This window comes from Pelophylax lessonae (assembly GCF_965119305.1).
Source record: "Pelophylax lessonae genome assembly, chromosome: 8".
NCBI classification, from domain to species: domain Eukaryota; kingdom Metazoa; phylum Chordata; class Amphibia; order Anura; family Ranidae; genus Pelophylax; species Pelophylax lessonae.
This window is the reverse complement of record NC_138775.1, coordinates 260,846,285-260,873,073: the sequence shown is the minus strand read 5'-3', so window position 1 is coordinate 260,873,073 and position 26,789 is coordinate 260,846,285. Positions and strand designations below refer to the sequence as shown.

General features: G+C 43.7%; 1 protein-coding gene across 1 annotated transcript in view; it reads right to left on the bottom strand.

Annotated features, from left to right (window-relative positions):
* The window catches only part of LOC309562240 (vitellogenin-1-like), a 186,376-nt gene that overhangs the window by 107,335 nt on the left and 52,252 nt on the right, over window positions 1-26,789 (bottom strand). Inside the window, exons 11-16 of the mRNA XM_082266361.1 lie at window positions 16,523-16,647; window positions 16,303-16,410; window positions 12,281-12,400; window positions 10,492-10,675; window positions 7,279-7,372; window positions 4,273-4,458 (exon numbers count right to left, since the gene is read on the bottom strand). Of these exons, the coding sequence (XP_082122487.1) occupies window positions 4,273-4,458; window positions 7,279-7,372; window positions 10,492-10,675; window positions 12,281-12,400; window positions 16,303-16,410; window positions 16,523-16,647 (817 nt within the window). The remainder of the gene's footprint in view (window positions 1-4,272; window positions 4,459-7,278; window positions 7,373-10,491; window positions 10,676-12,280; window positions 12,401-16,302; window positions 16,411-16,522; window positions 16,648-26,789) is intronic.

Genomic DNA, 26,789 nt, shown 5'->3' with positions numbered 1-26,789 from the left:
CTGTGATGTTCAGGGTCAAAGTTTGCCTCAATGATGATGTATAGGAGGCGGACCGAACATCGCATATGTTCGCCCGCAGCGGCGAACGCGAACGTTCGAAGTTCGCCGGGAACCGTTCGCCGGCGAACCGTTCGGTACATCTCTACCTGTAACTAGTACAAGGTACATTGCAGCCACTCTGGTACCAAGGGGGTCAGTTTTCTGGCTCCTTCCCTAGCGGTCAGATCCCCCAAAGTAACAGGGACACGGTACAGAGACCTCGTGTATCTGGCTGCATTGTACAGGAAAGTGGAAGGAGTTAACCAAGTGCATGCATGAGGTCTGGTGCACTAGGTACATGGCAGAACCCCATTCTATCACAGGGAGTGAGGTGGCAGAGGTACACTGGTGGAGAGGGCATGGGCTCAGCGTTGTCCCTTCTAAATGTAAAATACACCAAGCAAGGGTGTATAGTGACACAGGACAGTGCTCTTATGGAAGGACTCTGTACGTTACTCTGTCTGTGGCTCATCTCTAAGCTGGGGAACAGCCAAAATGTTTTAATTTCACATGAGCATGTGAAAGGTACTCCCACGTGCAGGGTGAGTGGCCTCACCCAGAACTTGGCATAGTGGGCAGGGTATGCCGGCCTGCGCCCTCATGAAGGCACAACAAATGATACAGATTCCTCAGTTTATGAAATTCTGTGTCAAGATTGCCACCCAAATCTTGCAGAATTTTGTTATCCAATAAGATATGCCCTCTTCTCCAAGATGGCTGTCTGTAGCCCATAGCAGGGAACAAATTAGTCCTCAATGGTCTCCGGCCAGTCTGAAGAAATATCACAGTGCTACCTTCAGGATGGTGTATATACTGCAGCCCAATACCTGCCTACACGCCTCACAGGACTCCATGTATCGAAAGGGTTCCTGGGACCTGTGACTCCCGCAACCCCAGCAGCTGGGGTAAAAAGAGGGGGCAGAACGGTCATACGACCAACAATAAAATGAAAGAAAAAAGGCATTTGACTTGTGTTTATTGTAAATTTACTAATACTTTACATCAGCAGATGGAGCGGCATCATCTTAGTGTAGGTTCACACTGGTGCCATGCGGAAACCCTGCAAATCCACTGCGGGTTCCCGCATTGCAGTGGACTCGCAGGCAGTGCATATCGCAGTGCGAACTGTCAATTCGGACAGGAATCGGATCACATAGGTGTGAAAAGGGTCCTTCACGACTTTGATCCGAATGCAATGTGAATTTAGCCATACAATCTGTATGGCTGAATTAGCATCATGCAGATATCGCATGTGATTTGCAGAGCAGTGCGGTGCGGATCACATGCGATGTCTGACATCGCTTTAGTGTGAACCAGCATTTACAGTCATAAATAATCAGAGGTTTATGTGGGAACATTTTGTTTAGATATGAAAATTGTTCATTACTGGTATATGAAGACATAATCATATTGCATACTGGCACCTTTGGCCTCCATTGCCAAGTAAGCTAACAAGGGAATAATTATATCGCCAATATCACCGCGGTAGCCAAGGTTTGATCACAAATTAAAAACATATGCACAGATATATATTGCAGTCAGAATAATTAGATCTAATCCCAATCACTAAAATCTCATTAAAGTTTTCACGTTATTGTAATTTGAAAAGTTGTTTTTAGTCTTTAAATCTGCAGCTTTCATTAGCAGGACACCTGCTGATCCAGCAATGACGGTCTTTGCTCAGTGACTTTCTGTTGTGGGGTGACAAATGTCTCCAGTTTATGTTTCTGCATTGTCACATTCACTCTTGGTAAGGATGACAAGTGGCCAGGGCTTTTTTTCTCAGAAAAAAAGGTGCAGGAACTTAACCCCAACCCCCTCCAAAACCCCCTCCCCAAACTGGTCAAAATTTTACTAACAGTAGGAGGGTCTTAAAGAGGCATGAAATACCAGGAGTGCATTATGTACAGAGTGCAGAGTTTGGTGGGGTTACACACAGAGTGTAGAGTTCAGGGGTGTGCTACCTGCAGCGTTTGGGAGTTGCTACATTTACAGTTCAGAGTTCAGGGGTGCGCTACACACAGAGTGAAGAGTTCAGGGGTGCGCTGCACACAGAGTGCAGAGTTCAGGGATGTGCTATGTGCAGAGTTCGGGAGCATGCTACATTTACAGTGCAGAGTTCAGGGGTGCGCTACACACAGAGTGAAGAGTTCAGGGGTGCGCTGCACACAGAGTGCAGAGTTCAGGGATGTGCTATGTGCAGAGTTCGGGAGCATGCTACATTTTCAGTGCAGAGTTCAGGGGTGTGCTACACACAGAGTGCAGAGTTCAGGGGTGTGCAGAGTGCAGAGTTCAGCCTTCTTCCACAGCTGCTTAGCTCTGTATCTTCCATCCACATCGATAGATGTATATATATATATATATATATATATATATATATATATATATATATATATATATATGTACAGGGCTTATTTTCTCAGAGAATAGGTGCAGGAACTCCCCCTTTTCGAGATACCCCTTTTCTCCACTCCTGTCCATCTCCGAGCATCATTCCTCAGTTCCACGATTCCACCCCCTACCCCCCTTCCTGTACTGCCTTTTTAGAAAATACAGAACTAAGTTTGATTTTTGTGGTGCTAAGTAATTTGATAAGCAGTAAAATAGATTCTCTGCAGCCAGTTACAACAATGGACCACCCACTACAAAATTTCCCCCCTAGCAACAATAGACACCTGGCAGCAACAACAGTTCTCCCCACAGGCAGCATCAATAGACTAACCCTCAGTCAGCAACAATAGATCCCTCCCTCAACAGTAGATCTCTCCCAGCAACAACTGACCTCCAGCAATATAAGACCAACCCCCAGCAACAGTAGGTCTTCTACCACCAACAACAGACCTCCTCAGCAACTATAGACCCTCTCTGCAAAAATAGATCCTCTCCAGCTAGAATAGATCCCCCAATCAATAGACCCTGCAGCACACCCCAGCAACCCTTGCTATTACATTCAGTCAGTGCTGGAGGTGCCGGAACTGCGTTCCCCCACGTTCCCGCTGAAAAAAAGCCCTGTATGTATATACTTTATATACAGTATATATATGTATGTTTATATAATATGTTTGGAGGTTCTAGGTGATTTTCTAGCACAAAATGTAGATTTTTACATATACGGTATGTGAAAAGTGTTAGAATTGGCCCAGAGCTGAAGTGTTTAACCACTTAACGACCGCCTAGCGCATATTTACTGTGGCAGGCAGCCGCTCCTGGGAAAAGCGACGTACATCTACGTCGCTCGCTCTCAGGAGGCTAGGGGGCCTCCCATTGCCGCCTGCCACCCGCGATCATTCCCCGCTTTTAGAGAAGGACGGTCGGCTGTTGTAAACACAGCTGACTGTTCTTCTCCCTGAAATGATCACAGAGCTCCTGTGATCTTTCTATATAGGATCACATGTCTCTTTGGTCATCTCAGAAGCCACACCCCCCCACAATTAGAATCACTCCCCTAGGTACTCATTTAACCCCTTGATCACCTATACTGTTAACCCCTTACCTTCCAGTGTCATTATTACAGTAACAATGCATATTTTTAGCACTGATTACTGTAGTAATGTCACTGGTCCCCCTAAAAGTGTCATAAATGTCAGTTAGGGGTCCGATCTGTGAACGCAATGTCGCAGTCCCGCAAAAAATCGCAGGATGCCGCCATTACTAGTAAGTTAGTAGACGCGATAACTTTTGCGCAAACCAATCAAAATATGCTTATTGCGATTTTTTTTTTACCAAGAATATGTAGCAGAAAACAAATTGGCCTAAAATGTTAAAAAAAAAAACATTTTTTTGGGAATGTTATATAGCAGAAACTGAAAAATATATATATATTTTTTTAAATTGTCGCTATTTTTTGTTTATAGCGCAAAAAAAAAAAAAATTACACAGGTGATCAAATACCACCAACAGAAAGCTCTATTTGTGGGGAAAAAAAGGACGTACATTTTGTTTGGGTACAGCGTTGCATGACCGTGCAATTGTCCATTAAATTAATGCAGTGCCGAATTGCAAAATAGGTCCTGGTCATTAAGAGGGTAAATCCTTCCGGTCTTAAAGTGGTTAAAAAAGGATCAAAGTTAGGTAAAAACAGTATTTTATGGTAAAAAAAAAAAACTTGGCAATTGTTTGGGATATGCAGTGTTTTGGCAAACAAATTATCACTGTGTTACTATTTACATCCACAGACTTGTAATGATACCATTTGATTTACAGGCAGAAGTAACAATGACAGATTGCAAATACCTTATGGCAAAGAGTTCATTGTCTGGCAGCTCCGGAATAAAATCCATCTTGAAGTGTTTTTGCCCAATGTTCAAGTTAACATCCACGTTTGCAGGCAATACAAAGCTGACCTGTGTTCTGTGCTCCAATCCGGCTTGGATCAGGTTGGTGTTGACCCCAATCATGAACACTATATCCTTGGTCATACTAAAAAAATGGGGTAAAAATTAATGTTAAACCAGTGTCTTAGTTCACATACTACACAGCTTAATATACATTGCCTGGCCAAAAAAAAAAAAAAAAAGTCGTCACCCAAAAAAAAAAGGTCACACACTCTAATATTTTGTTGGCTTTGATTACGGGACGCATTCGCTGTGGCATTGTTTGGATAAGCTTCTGCAATGTCACAAGATTTATTTCCATCCAGTGTTGCCTTAATTTTTCACCAAGATCTTGTATTGATGATGGGAGAGTCGGACCACTGCGCAAATCCTTCTCCAGTACATCCCAAAGATTCTCAATGGGGTTAAGTTCTGGACTTTTTGGTGACCAATCCATGTGTGACAATGATGTCTCATGTTCACTGAACCACTCTTTCACAATTTGAGCCCGATGAATCCTGGCATTGTCATCTTGGAATATTCCCGTGTCATCAGGGGAAAAAAAATCCATTGATGGAATAACCTGGACATTCAGTATATTCAGGTAGTCAGCTGACCTCATTCTTTGGGCACATGCAGTAACTGTCCAATAGGATAGTTACTTCATGCATGGTTTAGCTAGTTGCTTAGTCAATTCCAGGTGGCGACTTTTTTTTTTGGCCAGGCAGTGTATAAAAGGAAAGAACAGCTTGCATTCAGTGAGGATATACAGTTTTGAGTTAAGTTGTAAATGTAATGTTAATCCAAAAATACATTTTAATGCGACTTTTTAGTTTTTACTGGTCTACTATCAGTATTCTGATTATTATATTCCATATTCAGATATATGGAATAGTAGTAGTCATCTGTATGTTAGGGAATGTGATTAGTATGCCCTTTCTGAGCATGTAGAAGTGATTGGGGAGGCTTTATAGCTGCCCCCAATCACTTCTACTATAAAGCTGGGAGTAAAAATGTAAAACATTTCCTGACTGCTAAAGCAGCCAGCAGATTGTTTACATGCCGATGCTGCCACTGACGAATAAACTAAAGCCTCTTACACACGCAATGAATTTCCGCCGACCGTTCGTCCGTCTTTTGTTCAGAGTGGTGTCTGTTGGTTGGAATGTGCTCTAGACTGCACACGAATTTTCCCGCATGACAGAATTCTACTTCAGAAGTGATGTCATGTGTTGGATTGCTTTGTATGTGTTCTTTCGTCTCTGAGCATGCCTAGTCTTGCTCATAAGATTTTTCACCATCGAAATCTGTACTAATGAGACGAAAATCGGACTTGTTTTGATGGTCGACAAAAATTATATAGCCTGCACACCAGAATTTTTTCGGCCGAAAAGTCGGAGTTGGTTGTCGGAAGCCGCATACTAACAGGCCGAAAATCGGCAGATCGGTCGTCGGACAAAAATTCCCGGCCGAATTTCGACTTGTGTGTACGGGGCTTAAGTGAACGGGTTATTATGGTGCTGCTGGGACAGGGATCACCATATAAACTGGTAAAAGGGCTAAACCTTACTGGGAGATTATTCAATATGTAGATAAAACAGCAACATTTTTTCTTTAAAAGCAATGGTTTCTTGGGCTGACGTAAAAAGGACTTTATCCCATAATTCCTAGGGTAATGATTTTCCAGGAAAAATGCGCTTTTCTAACTCAACCACTTTACAAACTATTTCCCAGTGTTCCAGAACACTGGCTATGGCGTCTACAACTTCATCCTTTATGCTGTCTTCTTCTAAGATTTCTTGGTCAGATCATGCACTTTCCATTCTCAACAAGAGCCTGCCCCTTTGTCTAGGTTTACTCCTTCCCTATTAATCGGTGACCTGTCCCTATGTCCACTCTTCATACCTCTGTGTCCAAGATGGCCATCCAAATCTCTTGGGAATTTTGTACTGATATTATGCATGGGCTTCGCCAAGATGGCCACCTGGAGTCCATGACAGAGGACATAGCAGTGCTTTTTCAGGTTCTGCCTAGTGTCAGTTGTAAACTGAGGTTAGATGATCATATTGTTTACTAGTGAGATCTAGATGAGTAAGTGACAGACCACATACTTAAGCCTCGTACACACGCGTTGAAAATTGGCAGGGAATTTTCGCCTAACAACCGATCTGCCGATTTTTTGGCTTGTTAGTATGATGCTTCCGACAACCGACTCCGACTTTTCGGCCGAAAAAAATCTGGTGTGCAGACTATAAAATTGTTGTTGATTTTCGTGCAGTCAGTACAGATTTCGACAGGGAAAAATCTAATGAGCAAGTCTGGGCATGCTCAGTGAAGAAAGAACAAAAAGAAAGCAAACCAACACATGACATCACTTCTGAAGTAGATTTTTGTTGGGCGAGAAAATTCGTGTGCAGTCTAGGCACATTCCAACCAACAAAACACAACTCTGGGCAAAAGACGGACGATCGGTCGGCCGATAATCGTTGCGTGTGTACGGGGCTTTACAGTTCTCAGCAACCCGGGCTCACAATGTGCCATCTCCAGATTAAAGGAGCATAGTATTTCCTTTAAAGGGGCCTCACAAAGAGACACAGCTTGAATTGAGGGGAAATCTCTCTTAAGTGAGGGGACAGTTGTCACCCAAATCGATGACCCCATTGAAATATTTTCATTCTATCCTAATTCTGGTGACAAGAGTGAAATTTTGGTTTTCTTCTCTCTTGCTCTCCTAGTGGCAGTGGCCCCTGGTACAAATCTCTGAATCTCCTAAATGAGGACACAGGCAGAAATAAAACCCTTCACTGCTCTATCCAAAACTAAAAAGAAAGTTTGGGCTTCAGATACACTAATAATAGTGAAAAGAACAATACTGTCTTGTAACCCAAAATAACTACACATACATTATACAGGATAGTGTGCATACCTTAGGCAAAACTTTGTCTTTAGGCTAATGTTAGACTCAAGTAGCTGGAGAATCCTTAGATCATCTTTTAGGTCGGGCGTGATATGAGCCTGAGCTAGTAATTAGAAAAAGAGTTTACAGATGAATGAAAAGCAGTAAGATATAATTTCTATATAATAAGGTGCAGGTTAAAAAGGTAATCTACTAATAACTGATATTACACTTAAAACTAAGTATAGTGAAATCTGTGATACTTTTTTATTTGCACTAGTTCGTTACACTGGTTGAACTGGATGATCTTTTTTGATGTAACATTTTAAGGACAAGCTTTTGGGGGGATTTCCCCTGTAAGGTAACCCAGATTCCCATCACCAGAAGACCAGTACGGGCAATGCTCATATTTGTGTGTATTGCTCACATGCTAATACTTCTAGGCAAAGAGGCAATAGGTGTATTATCCCAGTTCATCGTACATATACGAATGAGCGCCTACACTTGGTGCCCAGTTGCCTATTTAAACTGGTCAGTCACCCCATGAGCAGTTGCTGAATGGTCTCCAACTTGTACCTGTATTCCTGTGACCTGATCCATTGAACCTGCTTATCTGTGTATGACCCGGATTTCTCCTGGACTTTGCCTTTGCTCCTGCCTTAACCTTGTTCACCTGATCTCTCTAACCTTGGCCTGTTTACTGGACTCGTCTTTGCCTGCTGTTTCTGTACTGAGCTTCCCAGCTGTTACCAACCAGGGGCAGGCTGGCAACTTTCAGCCCAGGGGTAAAGTACAAACCAGAGGCCCATAGTGCAGCGACTTAGCCCCCCTCCCACTCTCCTTCTTCCCATCTTCCTCCTGACCCTCATTCCAAGCTGAAGCCCTGCTCCAAATACTCTCTACTTACCGGCTGAATCCGGGTTCCTGACCTGGCCAGCAGGGGTCAGTTGGGGGAAGCTGGGACAGCTCGGCCATGGGCAGAAGAGTCTCCAGTGGGACATGGAACCGGCTTCTGCTCAGACAAAGTTTACACCATCCATGCTGGGGGAGAGACCTGCGCTCTGTCCATATCTTTATCCCGCATTCAGTAGGTCAGCGATGGGGACTTATTACTTCTCTTCACCAGGAATCCTTTAGGCACGTCTGTGGCAGAAGCAGTGCAGCCTTTTTATGGGGCACAAGAGCGGCCCAGGGGGCAATTGCCCCCCTGCCCTCTGGCCCAGTCCTCCCCTGTTACCAACCTTGGCCTGCTTCCTGGACTTGCTCTGCCTGCTAACTCGGTCCCTTGTTACCCGGCTACCCCTGGTCTCTGCCTGCATACCGGCTCTTCTACCATCTCCTGCCCGGTTGCTTCAGAATCCTGTTCTTAGGACAGCAACCCCCAGCTTCATCCCCCTAAGAGCGGACTTTACCAGCCAGCTACTCCGGCACTTGTGCCACTCCATGTCCTCGCTCTCTCTGTCTCCACCTTCAAGAGTGTTGGGCAGGAAGTGCAAGAGAGGCTTCCACAACAATCCAGTCGTCACTAGGTACATGATAACCCCCCTTTTCTTGTTCAATGACTAAACAGTACTGATAAAGACATGAAAAGGGTATTAGTACTGCTTGGACCAAGAAGAAGTCTGAGCAGAAACACACACAGATCCATAGATGGCCTCTCCTGCGCATGGACAACCAGCCATCACAGTCTGTCTCCACTCTTCATTCAACCAGCCATCACAGTCTGTCTCCACTCTTCATTCAACCGGTCATCACAGTCTGTATCCACTCTTCATTCAATCGGTCATCACAGTCTGTCTCCACTCTTCATTCAACCAGCCATCACAGTCTGTCTCCACTCTTCATTCAACCAGCCATCACAGTCTGTCTCCATTCTTCATTCAACCAGCCATCACAGTCTGTATCCACTCTTCATTCAACCAGCCATCACAGTCTGTATCCACTCTTCATTCAATCGGTCATCACAGTCTGTCTCCACTCTTCATTCAACCAGCCATCACAGTCTGTCTCCACTCTTCATTCAACCAGCCATCACAGTCTGTCTCCACTCTTCATTCAACCAGTCATCACAGTCTGTCTCCACTCTTCAGTCAACAAGCCATCACAGTCTGTCTCCACTCTTCATTCAACCGGCCATCACAGTCTGTCTCCTCTCTCCATTCAACCAGTCATCACAGTCTGTCTCCACTCTCCATTCAACCGGTCAACACAGTCTGTCTCCACTCTTCATTGTAAATAGGAAAATATATCAGCCGCACTCCAATTAGCTCTTCTTGGAGTGTTTTTTTTATAACTAATGAATTGACTGTATACTGTATACAGTACCCCAAAACCAAGTTGACATCTTTCATCACTCCTGGGAGTTCCTTATTCTTGTGAACAAGCCAGGAGTAGGGAAACACATAAAGGAATATTGATTATTGATATTTTTTCAAAAGTTTGAATGTTACACATAGAATGCCACTATCCACATTCATAAGTATTCATATAACTTCATTGACCAAATGCTTGGTTCTCTAACCTCTCCCCACCACCACCTTTTAAGCTATTAGTATGAATGATGATATGAATGATGTATGCAATTGTGGCATACAAAAATAGAACAATTCGACAGGAAAGAGCAGGGTGATGACCTTTTTAGGCTACAAGAAAACAGGTGGTTTGGCATGTCGGGTGCAGCGTCCAGCTCTGCTGCCAGAAGCCTGTCCAGATCTACAACAAGCTTAAAAAGGTGAAGGCGCTTAAGGCCGTATGGGTTCAGGGACATTGGACCAGGACCCACAATTTAAGGCATATGTCCCCGAATATACTGTATATGATTCTAAACACAAGACCAACGTTCAGCTGCTGTGTCATAGATTTTGACAGGTTGCTGGCAGCGGGACACTGGATGCTTCTGGATGCCCAAATTCGTGGGAATTTGACATTGACAGGTCAAATCACCTGTGGGCATGAGGCTTTAGACTGCTAATTCTTCTTCATTGTCCAATCACAGGTTTGATGAAGTGGAGATGACCTAGCTGTATTGCTTAACTGCTCCACAGAAAAGTCGGGTCACCGACCCAGCTGTGCTGCCCAGCATGGAGGTGTGTGTCAGGATTAGATGGACAGCATTTCAAATCAGGTTAAACAGCTCCCGTATATTTCATCCATGCATGAAGCTGTTTTCCCAGACTTCAGGTTTATCTAGCATTGCAAACGCATCTTGATCACAGAGAGATTAGTGTGAAGCTCAGCATGTACCTTGTAATTGCACCCTTGTAACCGATGAATAGTACAGGCTGGTTTCCAGTGGCAGACCCACACAAGTTGGGACGATTAGACGATTTTCACTCGACAGTAAAGGCTTAGACCACTGTATGTCCAGACCCGTCTGCAGTGTCTTTACAGCTGCTTTTAAAAAGGCAGAATTTCCACTAGAGAAAAACTAAACAAAAAAAACACACACACAAATTAAAATTTAAAGCCCAGCTCCAGGCAAAAAAAAAGTTGTCCTATGCAGAGGGGTTGTGCCCGCATTGCTCGGGTCAACTGCTCCTTTTGTCTAGGGGTGAGGAGAACACTGCATACTCACTTGATCCCTCAATCCACCAGCGAACAGCACTCCCCCACGATCCAGCTGTGGATTGTTCCTGACGTCCAAAGCAAGTCAATGGGCATGATGACATCAGGAACCGTTTACCACACAAGACTGCTAGACAATGGGGGTGGGGGAGGGTATTAGGTAATTTTGTCTTTGTTCTCCAATCCCCTAGACCAGTGGTCCTCAACCCTGGTCCTCAGGGCCCACTAACAGGTCAGGTTTTCAAGATAACCGAAATACATCCCAGGTGATATAATTTGCTGCTCAGTGATTGCAGTACTCCAGTCTGCATCTCCCTAAAGTAATACTTAAAATCTGGCCTGTTAGTGGGCCCTGAGGACCTGAGTTGAGGACCACTGCCCTAGACAAATATGAGCAGTTACCCCCGTGCAATGCAGGCACAGCCCCACTGCACAGGTGAATCCTTTTTTTGCCTGAAGTTGGGCTTTGAAGTGGTTGTAAACATCATAAATGATATATGAACAAAGCATATGCTTCTATAGTGTATACTTGTCTCAATCCAGAGCACTAAGTGTAATTTCTGTCTGTTGCCCCTTCCTCTTCTACCAGCATGAATCATTTCTGACAAGTTTTTCTGACACTAAAAGGAAAAAGGTCACAGGGGAGGGACCTCCAGCACACAGCCTATGATTGACAGTTGTAGCTCTCTTTCTGCTGTGTGAAGGGGGATACGTTCCTTTGACCCAATCAGCTCACAGAACTCTTCTCACTGAATTCTGCAGAGTGTCATTTCAGCCTCTGCTTCATGAAAGCTTAGACAAGCATTATAAATTCTGGACTTTGAAAGAATGTAGAGAAGAGAAGACTGCAGATACAGAGGTACAACTTCTGTAGAAGTATTTCGTTCATCATTGTTTGTGTATCACTTGAGGCCAGTCACTTCACTGGGTATATGTAAGGGTTTACAACCATTATAAAAATGATTTATGGTCAACTGAAGAAAAAAAGTAACTCCTGCCCTCCCACCCCCATTATAACCACTCTGTAGGTTTTATTTATTTTTTTAATAAAGTTTGATTTAGTGATGTGGCTACTGTTCTCCTTGCTGGAGGTTCTGACTTGAGGAAGCAAAGCCCTGCCTCTACCAAGATGGCAACCGCAACACGAAGACACATTGCAGAACAGTAATGGGAAACAATCAGCTGTAGGGAGACCACAGACAATATCAGTGACTAGTCCTTAGTCCACTGACTGTCTTTCTTTGGGCACAGCTTCCACAGTTTTTCTTTATTCTATGGGCCTCAAAACCCTGACTTTTCTGCCTTGCCTAACCTCTGCACTCTCAACAGAATTGCAAAGTTTGCATTTCAAGGCTGAATTTTCAATGTTGGAGTGTACCTTTAATGTAGCTTTATGTTAGATGTGTGTGATAAATTCTCTTTGAGGACAGTGGATCAGAAGCAACACTTCACAGCCTCCATTGCTCACCTTGAGGATGTATTCTATTGAGTGTTTGTTAAATTCTTGATAGAAAAGTTCTTGTCCAAACATTTTAAGGTGCGCAAAAGCCAGAGGTTCATCCCACGGCAATGATTTCCAGTCGTGAAGCTGTGCAGAAGGAGAGCGGCGTGAATTGGGGTGCATTTTAGCTGTACACCAAGACTTTATCTAAGAACACAGGAGAAAGTACCGCTGGACTGTAACTTCCAGCTAACAATCAGAGATAAGCTTTCCTGCGAATGAACCTAGGCTGACAAAATATTATATCTGATTGGCTGCTGAGGTTTATTAGTCTCTGTACACTGTTCTTTGCCTGATACATATACATTAGTCTTCCTTTGTCTTTGCTATACCAATGTAGTATTACAATGTTACTTCTGAACATCATGGGTGTTTGGGGAAAAAACAATCTTTCTAATGTTATCTTAGAAATGTATGTGAAAGTGATCAGCTAAGTATATATATATATATACACACACACGCATAAAATTTGCTAAAAATTTTAATATATATATATATATATATATATACACACACACACACACACATATATATATATATATATATATATATATATATATATATATATATATATATATATAATCTATCTATTTATATATATAATCTATCTATTTATATAGATCTATCTATCTATCTATCTATCTATCTATCTATCTATCTATCTATCTATATATATATATATATATATATATATATATATATATATATATATACTGCATATACACTGTATATATACACTATAACATACCAATGAGTCAATGACCATACTCTGAAAAGTTTCTTGCTCAATAGTTACTTTCTACAAATAATGAAACTGAGTAAGAACATTTTGGGAGTGCGGTGACTCATTGGTATGATAGAGCAGTGGCAGATATGAGACTGTCTGTTCTTAGCACCTGATATACCTGATACATGTCTAGTCCACCTTTTTTGACAGATACTGTGTGTATGTATATATATATATATATATATATATATATATATATATATATTATAAATAAATAATTTTATCAGAATAATACGGTAACTTTATTCGCACAATACTTTATTTATACTTTATCTATACGTACACTATAGTATAAATACATTTTTCTTATTTTGGCAGAGTCTGGCCACTGGGTGGCACTCTTGCATTGATTTTTAGGCTTAGGATATTGCCATCAGATGTGCAGTAAGCAGCAAGGCAAAAAAGTGCTAATATGCTAATAATAATAAATGCAAATATGATGAGTAATTAGAGCTGCAATTTGAAAGAACAAAACGTCTTATATAATTTTCGATTGTAAGCTTTGATGAGCAGGGCCCTCCTAACCCTCTTCTTTTAGGCTATGCTGTTACTGTGCTGTCTAGTTGTAGTTTGTGCAGTGCTTAACAAACTGTAGGCACTATATACATTCTTTGTAATATTCGTTTTATTGTGTTAGCCTACAACAATAGCATTGAAATAGGAAGGAACGGTGTAATTTTATTCTGCTAGGATTTCAGTCTCCCAGCAATGAGACTCCTTGCTATATAAAATTAAACATAGCATAAGATTAGCAGGAAAGTGGTCATAGCAACCAATCAGGATTCTGGCTAAGAGGATTTAAATGAAAGTAAATGGGTGTATAAATGCCAAAAAAGAGTGCTAAAGCGGTAATAAACTCTGCATTAAAGAAAACTTGCAAAGGTTGCAAAAGGGTTGCTGTAACCACTATATATATATTCTTCAACGTCAAAGAATTCAAATCAAGTAAAACAACATTCAATTTAAAAAAATTGTAATTCATCGAAACTATCACACTTTTCTGCTGCGCAGCATTACTGCAGTATTTTGTGTGTCAAACTACTTTGCATTATGCTCATTCAATTTGCCAGTGGCCACAATGGACAAGAAAATCCCTGCACCCTATTTGTAACATTGTAACATATGTGTGCATCACAACACATGCATAGATTCTCTATGGAATTAAAGTCAGCTATACTTCCCCCTGGCTATGCAATGCAATGTCTGCAAGCTTTTTCGGTATCAAGGGCATCTTTCCCCTGTCGTCTTCCAGTTTCGGCATCTTCAGCTACCATGATTGGCTGGCTCAGGATGACGAAACTCATCTGAGAATTTATTAATTAAACCAAGGCATCTCAAGAATGCACACTGAGCTCCACATGTGCGGCTCAGTGTACATTCATAAGAACCATTGGTGGGTGAGGTAAGACGCATTTATTTATTTAGTTCCTTATTTCTGAATTAAACCAAATAATTTATAAATGTTTGATAATATTACAAGCTTAAAGGTACTAACATATGTAGAAATCTACAGATTTACAGTCTGAGTATACAATGTCTGTAATCATTGAGCAACCTTCAGGTCCCTTGTCAATAGAGTCATGAGGCCGGGCAGGTATGGTTTTCTGGTTCAGTCGGGGTTGCGGTATCTTTAGAAGGGAACCAGGGTGTCCAAATGCAAACATTTTTTTTCTCTGATTTCTCAAAGCGAAGGTGAGGAAAATTGCTGGATCTCGCTAATTATTGCGTATCACTATGTCCTATTGAGGGGTTTGTTTTTATTTCCCCATTGCTGGTATACATGCCTTAGCTGCAATCAGGAGATGTTTGAGAAGGAAGATTTTTGAATTTGTTATCAATAAAGGTGTATGGTAAAATACGTAGACTGATGCTTTGTCCACAAGAGATACACCTGTCTCGGTTTCAGTAATGGTTTTTACTGTATTCCAGGACTCTTGCGGTCTGGGGCAGTCCAAGAAGAATCATTTATAGCAGGAAATGACAGATAATGTCTCCTTTTACAATAAAGGGCTTCCTGAAAGCGTTATTTGTTAACACTAAAGTTCCACTTTAAGGCTGGGTTCACACTTATGCAAATTGGATGCAGGTTTTCCCGCATCCAAATCGCATGACAGAAGATTGTGACCAGCTCTCAATGGAGTCAGTGCACAGGAGTCCTGTGTGTCTTTGGCTCCGTTTCAGGCCTGAATTCAGGCAAATATTCAGGCCTGATTTGTCCCTGAAACGGAGAACAGGGACGCAGCGGACCCCTGCTGTCAGTCGCATTGGTATTAGGTGTGCATCCAGCCTAAAAGAAAAGATTTTAAAAAGTGTAGAATTGGGGAGTTTGCTGGTCAACATCTTGTTACGCTCTTCTTAATGGGACTTCACCACCTTAATTTGAATTTCAGTTTGGGGTTCTTCCCCCTTATTACCATTGGAATTACAATAACACTTTATTAAGGGTTCTCCACGCCAGCCAACATTTGGTGTACCACTTGCATTTTGTGGTTAACACTTTGTAAGAAAAAATTTCAAATAGTGTAGCACTGGAGAGGCTGCTTGCTAGCATTTTGTTACTTTTCTCTTAATGAGGCAGCCTACTTTAGGATTCAGTTTTGGGATTTTCCCCCTATTACCCTTGGGATTACACTAACACATTTTTTAGAGCACTCCAACATCATCTTGGGCCCCAACGCTTGCTAATGTCAGGTGTACCACTGGCCAATAGAAGGAGTTTAAGAGGGACTGAGACTTTTAGACTCTAAGCAAGTATAACCCATATTTGAATGGCTCCTGTAAGACCAATGAGGTGTGGACGTTCCCACGGTGAGGTTGTGTTTAGTCATGCTAAACAAAAAACAGAAACACAAATTGTCATTAGTGTAACTGACCCTGCTACCTAGCGGGATCCGAAGGAAAGCCAATTGTTTTGTGTGGTCGGTATTTCTCAGAATCACCCCCCAGGTCCCCCTGACCTGTGGCCCAATTGGGACCCAACCCTTTACATTTCATTTGCACATCCCTGTAATTTACCTGGCTTTCCCCTTTGTGCTAGATAAACAATGTATATTGCATTGCTTCCTGTGATTGTACAATTCCATGCGGGAGATTTTATATGATTTACATAATTTATATGTGCGGTGTGTTGTTGCACGCTGTGTATAAGTTAATGCTCAGGTTTCATTTCATGGCATTATCTCAGTGCTTGAAAAGTTCCTACCTTCTTGAGCATATCCATAATTTTCTTTATATTGTTCAGCTCGCTTCCAGAGGAGAATAAGTGTCTGTTCATTAATAATTCCTGAAGGCCTTCAGCATGGTAGCCGATCTATATGTAACAATGAAATGCAAGCATTGAATAACAAAAATGATGCTTTTATGCTTTGGTAGAAGGACAAAGATATTTTTTTTCATTTCTTTCTTTTTATTTATTTTTTTACCTCAAGCAGTTCAGTGAAAACACCCATGAAGTACATTTTGAGCCTACCGAGAGCAGCGACCGGGAAAACATCAGCAGCTTTGGGCAGGATGTTAAAAATGCCTTGCAATCCTGACTTGAGGGAATCTATGAGAAATCAGAAACATTTTAGTGGTATTGGATATGCTGCCTAGGATTCCAATATTGACCAAGCCAAGATAAGGTCACAAAAGGCTTGTGGGCCTTTAGTATGAAGTAAAGAAGTGAATCTGAACTCAAAATGTGAATATTTGTTACTGTATAGGGAACATCTGAAGTTGTTAGTTGTGCCTAAGCAACACCCTAAAAAATCTACCGTTTGCCCTGAATCCTCCCTAAAAAACAGCAGTTTGCCATGAGCACCATAACTGTACCACGAGATCTAAGGGACTGCTGACTTCTAGTCTCAGGAGATTGGGAGTGAGTCTTGGTGATGTCACTACTGTTTTTCTCACCGTTCTCTTTGCTGTAGACTGCATAGGTCTCAAACTGGCGGCCCTCCAGCTGTTGCGTTACTACAAGTCCCATGAGGCATTGCAAGGCTGACAGTTACAAGCATGACTCCCACAGGCAGAGGCATGATGGGACTTGTAGATCCTCAACAGCTGGAGGGCCACCAGCTTGATACACCTGAAGCCGTCTCTGAGCATCTGCAGTGCAAGGATCTCCCTGCCACTGCTTCATTTCATCTTTTCTTCCTCCTCCTCCTCTGCTCCTTGTTAAATATTGTTTACTAGTCTTAAGGAGGCAGCTGTGTCTTAAAAAGAAACTTCAGCTCCCCTCCCCAGCTTGTCCTCCAAAAAACATACTTTCCCTAGTCATCCTCCAGGTCGGTCACATGAGAGATAGGCTCCACCTCCTGCAGGAAACACAAGCACACAAGTTTAAAACATTTTAAACATAAAAAGGCACCATAGACACAGCAGCAGCGCGGTTATCACTTCAGACCTTGAAGTGACCCCTCTCCAGGGCGGTCTTATGGCGGAGGACCGGCCAAAACTGCCAGAGACTGCGGAACTTAACCCCAGCTCTCTCATGGTAAGGAGGCAGGGGGGGGGGGGGATGGATGGGATGCCCAGCATACGGCTTACCCTCACTCTTTATATGAAAAAAAAATGTTTTTTTTTTTTGGCAAGGGGGGAGAGGTGTTCAAGGGTTGTAACTAACTCTCTCTCTCTCTCCCCCCTCCCCCCACCTTTATCTGTTTTGTCACTCACTATCCTCTCTCTCTACCGGCTACCCTGGGCTCTGTGATTTCTCTCTTAGCCCAAAAAACAGGAAATGGCGGAAGCCACGGAAAAACCAAAAAAGAGGAAATATTGTCGCACATGCAGTGCAAAAATGACACCGGAAAGTGACAAACTGTTATGCGAAAAATGCATCAAAAAGATAATAGAGGAAGAAAGTAAACCGTTAGCGAAAGATTTCATGGACTTCAAAAAATAAATTACATCTACGCTACAGAGTTCACAATCAACGATCAACACAATGAAGGACAGGACAGAGCAACCACTTCATTCCAGGGAAAAACCCCTAAAACAAAGGGTAAACCCAGGAAACACCACCCCCAACCACAACCAAGCTCCTCAGACTCAGCCCCTGACTCTGAGGAGGAAGGCGAACTGCTATTCAAAGACAGCTCAGACTCGGACGACGACGTAGATATAACAGAACCTCAAAAAATCTCCAAACACCTCCTTCCGGCAGAGGAGACGGAGGAACTGCTTAAAGCAATCTACATAACAGAAGAAATTCAAGAAACGGCACCTACAGACTCCATCAGAGACAAATTATATAGGGGACTCCAAGAGGAAAAACGTAAAACGTTCCCTATCCACCAAGCCATTAAAAACATCATAAATAAAGAATGGAAAAACCCAGAAAACAAGCTGTTTTTTCCTAAAGCCTTGAAAAGAAGATTCCCTTTCGAAGAACAACAAGACATCCTCACCAAATGCCCGAAGCTGGATGCATCTCTGGCTAAAGTATCTAAGCGATCGGACCTCTCGTTTGAGGATATGGGTCAATTAAAAGACCCGATTGACAAGAAGACGGAGGTCACATTACGCCGAGCCTATGAGGCAGGGGCGCGGGGTTCCAGCCCAACATCGCAAATACATGCGTTGCTAGAAATGTCGCTTTTTGGGTGCAGCAGCTCAAGGATCATCTGAGCAAAATCCCGGGAACCGAAGAAGCTCTGGATTCCCTAGTCCTCGTAGAGAAAGGGGTGGCCTTTATGGCAGATGCCTCAGCGGAAGCCATAAGATTTTCCGCCCGCAACACAGGTCTTATCAACGCAGCCAGAAGAGCCTTATGGTTGAAGACCTGGGAGGGGGATTATGCCTCCAAAAATAAATTATGCAACATCCCATTCGACGGTAACCTGCTGTTTGGGGTGGAACTCGAAAAAGTTCTAGAAAGATCAGCAGAACGAACAAAAGGATTTCCGTTTAAAAAACCAAAACAAAAAGAAAGGACATTTTTTCGTCACCCAAGACGTGAAACACAGACGAAAAACGAGAGGCCTCAGACACAACACAGATGGACCTTCAACAGGAACAAAGCTAAACCCAATGTCCTGTTCCCAAATACAGCTTCTTCCAGCAAGACACAATGACGCCAGCCAGGCAGTGGGAGGCAGACTGAGTAATTTTCTTCCGCAGTGGAAAGCATTCTGCTCAAACAACTTCATTCTACAAACAATAGCCCAAGGCTACAAAATAGAATTCAATTCAAAACCATCGAACAGGTTCAGGGCTACGAAAGTACAAGGCAGATCAGACCACAAAAAGATCATGAAATCCGCAATCAGGGAGCTACAAAGGGAAGAAGTAATAACGGAAATAAATCCATCCCTCTTCTCCCAGGGGCATTACTCACTCATCTTTCTGAGAGTAAAACCCTCCGGCAAACCCCGATTGATTCTGAACCTAAAGAATTTGAACAAAACGATAACCTACAGAAAATTCAAAATGGAAAAGTTTTTTTCAAATCGAACGATCCTCCCGAAGGCAGCACTTTTAGTAACGCTCGACCTGAAGGACGCCTACCTACATGTACCGATACACCCAAACCACCAAAAATTCCTGAAGTTTGCCATCCAGGAGGGGTCAAGGATGCGACACTTTCAGTATCAAGCCCTCCCCTTCGGCATCTCTTCAACCCAGCCCATATTTACAAAAATTATAGCGGAGGCAATACAGGAACTCAGATTAAGAGGGGTCCAGATTATCCCTTATCTGGACGACTTTCTAATCCATGGAGCCTCCCAAGAAGAGGCCATGGCTGGTCTACAGGAGTCCGAACTATTTCTCACCCACATAGGTTGGAAAATCAACTTCAAAAAATCAATCAGGATCCCTTCCCAGGAAATCTTATTTTTGGGCTACATCATCAACTCAACAAAGCAAAAGATCCTCCTACCAGAGGAAAAAATAACGAAGTTGAGCAACAGAGCAAGCCAAATGAAGACAGCAAGACAGGGGACCAGGAGAGCTGTCATGTCTCTCTTAGGACTCATGTCCGCAGCCATACCAGCGGTCAAGTGGAGCCAACTACACATGAGGGCACTACAACACCACTTATTAGATGGATGGAACAAGGACCCAAAATCTCTGGAAGAGACCATTTCAATCCCGGGGACAGTCAGAGAAACCCTAACCTGGTGGACGCACAAGACCACTCTCAGGGAAGGCAAACCCTGGTTACCACAGACGCAAGTCCGGGTCACCACGGAAGCAAGTGCATCTGGATGGGGTGCACACATCGGACAGCAGGTCAGGCAAGGGAACTAACAGCTGTATGGAGGGCTCTACTCGCGTTCCAAGAAACAGTAACGGGAAAACATGTGCAGATACTGTCAGACAATGTGACGACAGTAGCATACATCAATCGACATGGGAGGTACAAGATCAAAGACCCTTATGAAGACAGCACATGCGCTCCTCTCCTGGGCAGAAACGCACGTTCAATCCCTATCAGCGATACATATAAAAGGTTCGCTCAATACACTAGCTGACACACTGAGCAGAAAACAGCTAGACCCAACAGAATGGCAATTGAACGACCAAATCTTTGCCAAAATCGTCAGGAAATAGGGAGTCCCAGAGGTGGATCTCTTCGCCTCGGCGAACACCAAGAAGGTGGAGAGATAATTCTCTCTGAAGAGGGAAAAAGACTACATAGGGATAGACTCCCTAGGGTTCCCATGGCCATTCAGGCTAGGTACGTTTTCCCACCCATACAATTACTCACCAGAACAATCAGGAAGGTTCGGACAGAAAAAGCAAGAGTGATTCTCATAGCACCACTCTGGCCAAAAAGATCCTGGTTCTCGGCCCTGAGGAAAATGACAGAGGAAGAACCCTGGACCTTGCCACTACAGAACGACCTTCTTCACCAGTCAGGAGCCCATCACCCTCAACTTCAAACCCTAAAATTAACAGCGTGGATGTTGAACGGGGCATTCTACGAAGAAAAGGCCTCACTGCAAGAGTGATAGAAACCCTTTTAAATAGCAGAAAACCCGTTACACAGAAAATATATGGGAAATCTGGAATAGGTACTCAGCAAACATGCGCCAGAAGAACAGAGACCTACAAGACATAGCAACAGTGCTGGCGTTTTTACTGGACGGAGCAGAAGCAGGATTGACAGTAAGCACCCTCAAGGTACACACTGCGGCACTTTCTGTCTTTCTGGATACCCAGCTTAGTGCAAACCCGCTAATTACACGGTTTTTCAAATCTATAGCGAGATCACGCCCAATCGAGACCATGAATGTGGCACCATGAGACCTCTCTTGGTACTCAAGGCTTTGACCCAAACACCTTTTGAGCCAATCTCTGAAGCCTCTGTAGAAAACCTGACACTCAAGACGGCTTTTTTGATAGCATTTACTTCAGCCAGTTCCAAGCACTCTCAATAAAAGAGCCTTTCCTCACCGTCTTTCTAGACAAAATCATACTCAGGACTGACCCACTGTTTCTTCCTAAAAACTCTTCAGAGTTTCACAGATCTCAGGAAATCATCTTGCCATCCTTTTGCCAAAATTCGGCTAACCAAGGAGAGGCTATGTTCGCAACCCTGGACATTAGAAGGTGCACCCTAACCTATTTGGAAACCACCAAACAATTCAGAAAAGCCCCGAATCTATTCGTACTGTTCGGAGGGATACATAAAGGAAGACCAGCGTCCAAAAACTCCATTGCCAGATGGATAAAAAACGCAATAAAAATGGCTTACGACAATCAAAAACAAGCTGTACCAACACACGTGAAGGCACACTCTACACGCTCCATAGCCACGTCCTGGGCAGAGAGAGCTGGGGCCTCCATTCAGCAAATTTGTCAAGCAGCCATCTGGTCCAGTGATTCTACTTTTGCAAAGCATTACAGGATCGACTTGGTCTCCGCCCAAGATCTGACCTTTGGTCGAAAGGTCCTGCAGGCGGTAGTCCCACCCTAGGTATAAATCTTTGGGGTCTCATGTGACCGTCCTGGAGGATGACTAGGGAAAGCTAGAGTTATTACCTGATAACTCCTTTTCCAGGAATCCTCCAGGAAGGTAGACCCCCACCCTCATTGATATAAGATACTAAGTCAGTATATCAGCACACTCGTGTTTGAAAACAAGGCAATCTTTGTACAACTGAGGGGGCAGCCTAGGGCGGCCTGTTTTAAACTTGTGTGCTTGTGTTTCCTGCAGGAGGTGGAGCCTATCTCTCATGTGACCGTCCTGGAGGATTCCTGGAAAAGGAGTTATCAGGTAATAACTCTAGCTTTCATGCCCAGTGAATCCAGCATTTTCCTGCTGTGATCCACCAAACCACTCCCGCTCACTGGCCCCACAACACCATCTTCCTTTCTGATATAATCAGAAGCTTGCTACTTCTTCCTGGTTCAGGCACCACTGGGTCTGCCTTTTTCTGGCCGCTGTGTTTAATCTGATGCCCCCTGGAAAAGGTGACGTGCAAATCCCAGGAGGCTTCAGAAGTGTAGTAGACGTCATTATAGACATATACTTGGAGGCAAAGTTCCAACATTTCCACATAGTGTCAATGCCTGCTGCCACCCCACATTCCTACTGGCCCATCACCATGATGGGTTGCCTTAATTGCCAATAGAATAGTGGAGCAGGTAGGAAGGGGAGGGCGCGTTTTACCATTATCTGGGTGGCTTAAGTCCGATTGGTCTGTGATTCAGCCGTAAGAAGAGTTTTACAGGTTGCCTACACCATATATTTGTAGCAGTTTTTACTAGCAGAGTCTCTTTAAGACTGCAATTGCTGCTAAGTGACTCTCAGTGATATAATGCTGTTGGCTATGGCAGGGGGACTGCAGCGTACATAAGATTGTCATTCAAGTTAATTGACCTGGTCATACATTTGTGTATGGACAAACACAACCTGCGTAAATCTTACTGCATCAATCTGTGCTTTGTGGCCCCAAAATATTAACAGTAATGCAGTTAAACATGCATGTAGTCTACTACAAAAGCAGTATATCATATGCTGATGGTTTATTTATTTATTTTTCCGGAAATCACAGGCAGAGTGTGTCATTTGAAAAGGCAAAGTACAAAAAACATGTCAAAATGCACAAAACCGGCTGCATTTTACATAAAGCAAAGCGGGAATCCAATCTAATTGCATGCGAAACTGCATTTACAATGCACAATGTTATCCAGGCCATTGTAATAAATCACACAGAAACTGTAGGTAAAAATACAAAGGTACGGTGAATGTAATGGCACAGATCTAAGTAGGAACTGTGAGTGCCGGTTCACACATATTTATCTGTGCCAAACATGTACAAGTGTGTATAGGGAAAGTCTCAATGGCCAGTCCAATTAAACAGAATCCTAGTAAAACATAAAAAATATAAAATTAGAAGGTAATTAAAACAGAAAAAAACATAAAGTGACAGTACCAAAATTTGCTGCAATGTTAAGTTCAGAGATTTTCCTGGTAGTATTTTTTTTTTTCTACCACTAGATGTCTTGAGCCTGCTGGCCAGCATCAGTCAAACCAGTTTATCCTAGACTTGCCCCAGCCTATGATTGGACAGTGAAAGGAGAAACAGCACAGTGATGAGCTCATCTCTCCATCATTGTGCTCTCTCCTCCTATCAGCATGCTTCTTTTTGGCACATGGACTAATTAGCTGCTTGTGCTGTTTCATCCTTTTACATTCCAGCCCAGCGGTACAGGGACTACAAGAGACTGGTACCAGGTCACATTTATGGCACTTATCCACTGCAAGTACCGGCTCGGCTCTACTCGGCCCTGCTTGGCCCGGTTTGCTTTTCCACTGCTGGTACTGCATGGTACGGTGTTGGAACGGTTCGGTACGGTACGGTATGGTTTGCTTTTCCACTAAAGTAGTACTAAATTTAGGTGGGTGGGATAACAACGGGGTGGGTGGGATTCTCTGACCAATCAGTGGCTAGTAGTGACTGCATGCAAAGGATTGTGGGATATGGTACCGGGTATGGTACCTCTTGGAACCACAATTGAGTAGGTACTGTTTTTGAGAGCCGTACCGTTCGGTTCCATGCAGTGGAAAAGCGCCGCCGTACCGTACCGTACCGAACCGTTCCTACACTATACCATGTGGTACCAGCAGTGGAAAAGCACAAAAGCGAGCCGAACCGTTCAGTTCCATGCAGTGGAAAAGCGCCATTAGGTACTTTACCTGCTTGCATTAAAAAAAATAAGTTTAATGATGTGTTAATGGTTATCCAACCACATTATTTGTGTCTTACGAGAGTTCAGCGTTAAAGTAAATGGGTTTGGTAAGTGTGTGATATTGCTGGACAGATGACAGTAAAGAGTGCTTCAAATGAATAGAGAATAAAGGACATTTTTTTGGGCCTAGGATGCTAATTCTCTAAAAGAGATAATTAAATCACCCAATAGATGTACAACTTCCAGGTGCGTGGTGAAGAGCTCCCAGCATAAATCTCGCTTGAAATCATTTTAAATAATTTATTGGTTAAAGTGGTAGTATACTCTGTTCTATCACTTGTACCTATAGGCACGCCTATAATAAGGCTTGCCTGTGATACTGTGAATATCTCCTAAACTTGCACAATTTAGGAGATATTCAGAGTGCATGCAGCCGGTGACACTACCGTTGCATGTGCTCTGAAGGTCCGGCATACAGTGCTGGACCTTCAGAGCATGTGCCGTAGACTGTGGCTCCTGTGTGCATGCGCGGGAGTGATGTCATTGCGCCCCTGGCCACTCATGTAGCTGGAGGACGCAAACCTGGAAGGAAGACCGGGGGAGGATTTCAGCCCTCTCAGCTGTGACAGCGCAGTGCTGGAGAGCTTTGTTCCAAGGTAAGTCTTTCATAATGCCCTAACCATAGGATAGTTGGCGCAAGAGAAAGTTCACAGTGTCACCCCAAAATTCTTTGATGGGCCATGTATGGGTGGGGGTCGGGGAACAAAGGGAGACTCAGTCTGAGGTGTCCAGGTGAAGGCTGCTCACTGTAGCCACTGCTGGTGGAAGAGATAGAAGCAACTGTGGGGGGAACAATGAGAGAGACACACAGCGCCTTCTAAGTGCAGCAGACAAATGTTTTAATGAAGGTGCAATGAGTTCTTACTCACAAAGTAAGCCTTGATAAAAGCCTGTAGCAAATAGCTGGATTGTCATGGGCATCACTGTCCTGGGGTCCCTGCTGCCGATATCCAGGCTGTTCCTACAGGGGGGGGGGGTATCCTCAGTGGTTTCTGCATATAGCACTGCCCCCTAAAGGACTGCTGGATATAACACTTTCTGGATTCCCCTGGGTTACCCGTAGCAATGGCTTGCAGAAACTTATCACTTTAAGTACTTGGTTCAGTCAATGATCAGTCCAGGGGATGTTGTTTTGTAGTTTATTAAGAACTGGGATAGAGTGGGATACTCCAACTAGTAACTATTCACAGTATTGAGTACATCTGACTTGAGGATGCGGCAAGGCTGCTGCTTCACTCTGCCACTGGAATGAAGGTAATATAAATGTTCCTGCTTGTAATTATCTTCAAGGTTCTAACTTGGCACTCCCTTTCTCTCTCGCTGTGTATCTGACACCCGTCCACTGACTCCTACACTCTGGAGTGGTCCACTTCCTGGGCAGACCCCTGGCAGGTTCCTCTGTACTCACGGACACTGTTTTTCCAGAGACACCGATGCCCCCAACTCCACCAGTCAGCTTCTCTTGGACCTCCGGATTCAGCCACACTCGCTGGTTCACCAGGCCGACCGCCTGCGACCACCTTCCACTGCTACAGAAGAGGAGACAGCCATCACCCTCCTTCTGGGACCTGGCTTCCCACCCAAAGACCCTGAGCACATGTTTCCTTGGCTTTATATACCCTGCCCCATAATGCACGAGACAGCCAGTCTGTGCCAATCCCTGGGGCAGTAACAAAGCCTGTGTGTCACTGGCTGGGTTTCCTCCACTGTCCAACATGCCTCCCCATTGGACGCAGTGAGGACCCTCCCTCAGCCCAGATATATCACACACGGGACACATGGAACAGGCCTAACTACCAAAGCCCGCTCCCTGAGAAGCAGGAAGCATATAAATTTAGCCTGCTGCTCTGCTGTTGAGCAGACAGAGCCAAAACAATTCTGCCTACCTAGCACCTATCTAGGAGGGTGCTACATGCGGTTTCCAGGGTCCTGTGGAATGCAGAGTATCGTGTCTGGAGGGCCGTGATGTCACTTCCTGGTAGTGACGTACGGTCTGAAGAAGGAGCGCATGCTCTGCAACGTGTCGCTGCTAAACATCTCAGCATCACTACCAGGAAGTGATGTCATGGCCCTTCATACACGATACCCTGATTTCTACAGGACCCGGGAAACCACGTAAACCACCGAGGCTACCCCCCACCACAGGAACAGCGTGGATATCGCCACCAGGGACCCCAAGACAGTGATGCCCATGACGATCCAGCTATTTGCTACACACTTTTATCAACGCTTACCTTTGTGAGTAAGAATTTATTGCACCTTCATGAAAACATTTGTCTTCTGCACTTAGAAGGCGCTGTGTGTCTCTCTTATTGTTCTCATAATGCCCTAGTATGCGATGCATACTAGGACATTATGACATTACTTTGCAGGGGATTTTTTTTCCCTCATCAACTGTGGTTTACTACCGCTTTAAGAGCATACGGTACAACCAACATGTTTATAGGGGGGGAAGAACACCCTCTTCTTCAGGGCCTAAAAAATGAATTGTGATGGAATCAAAAA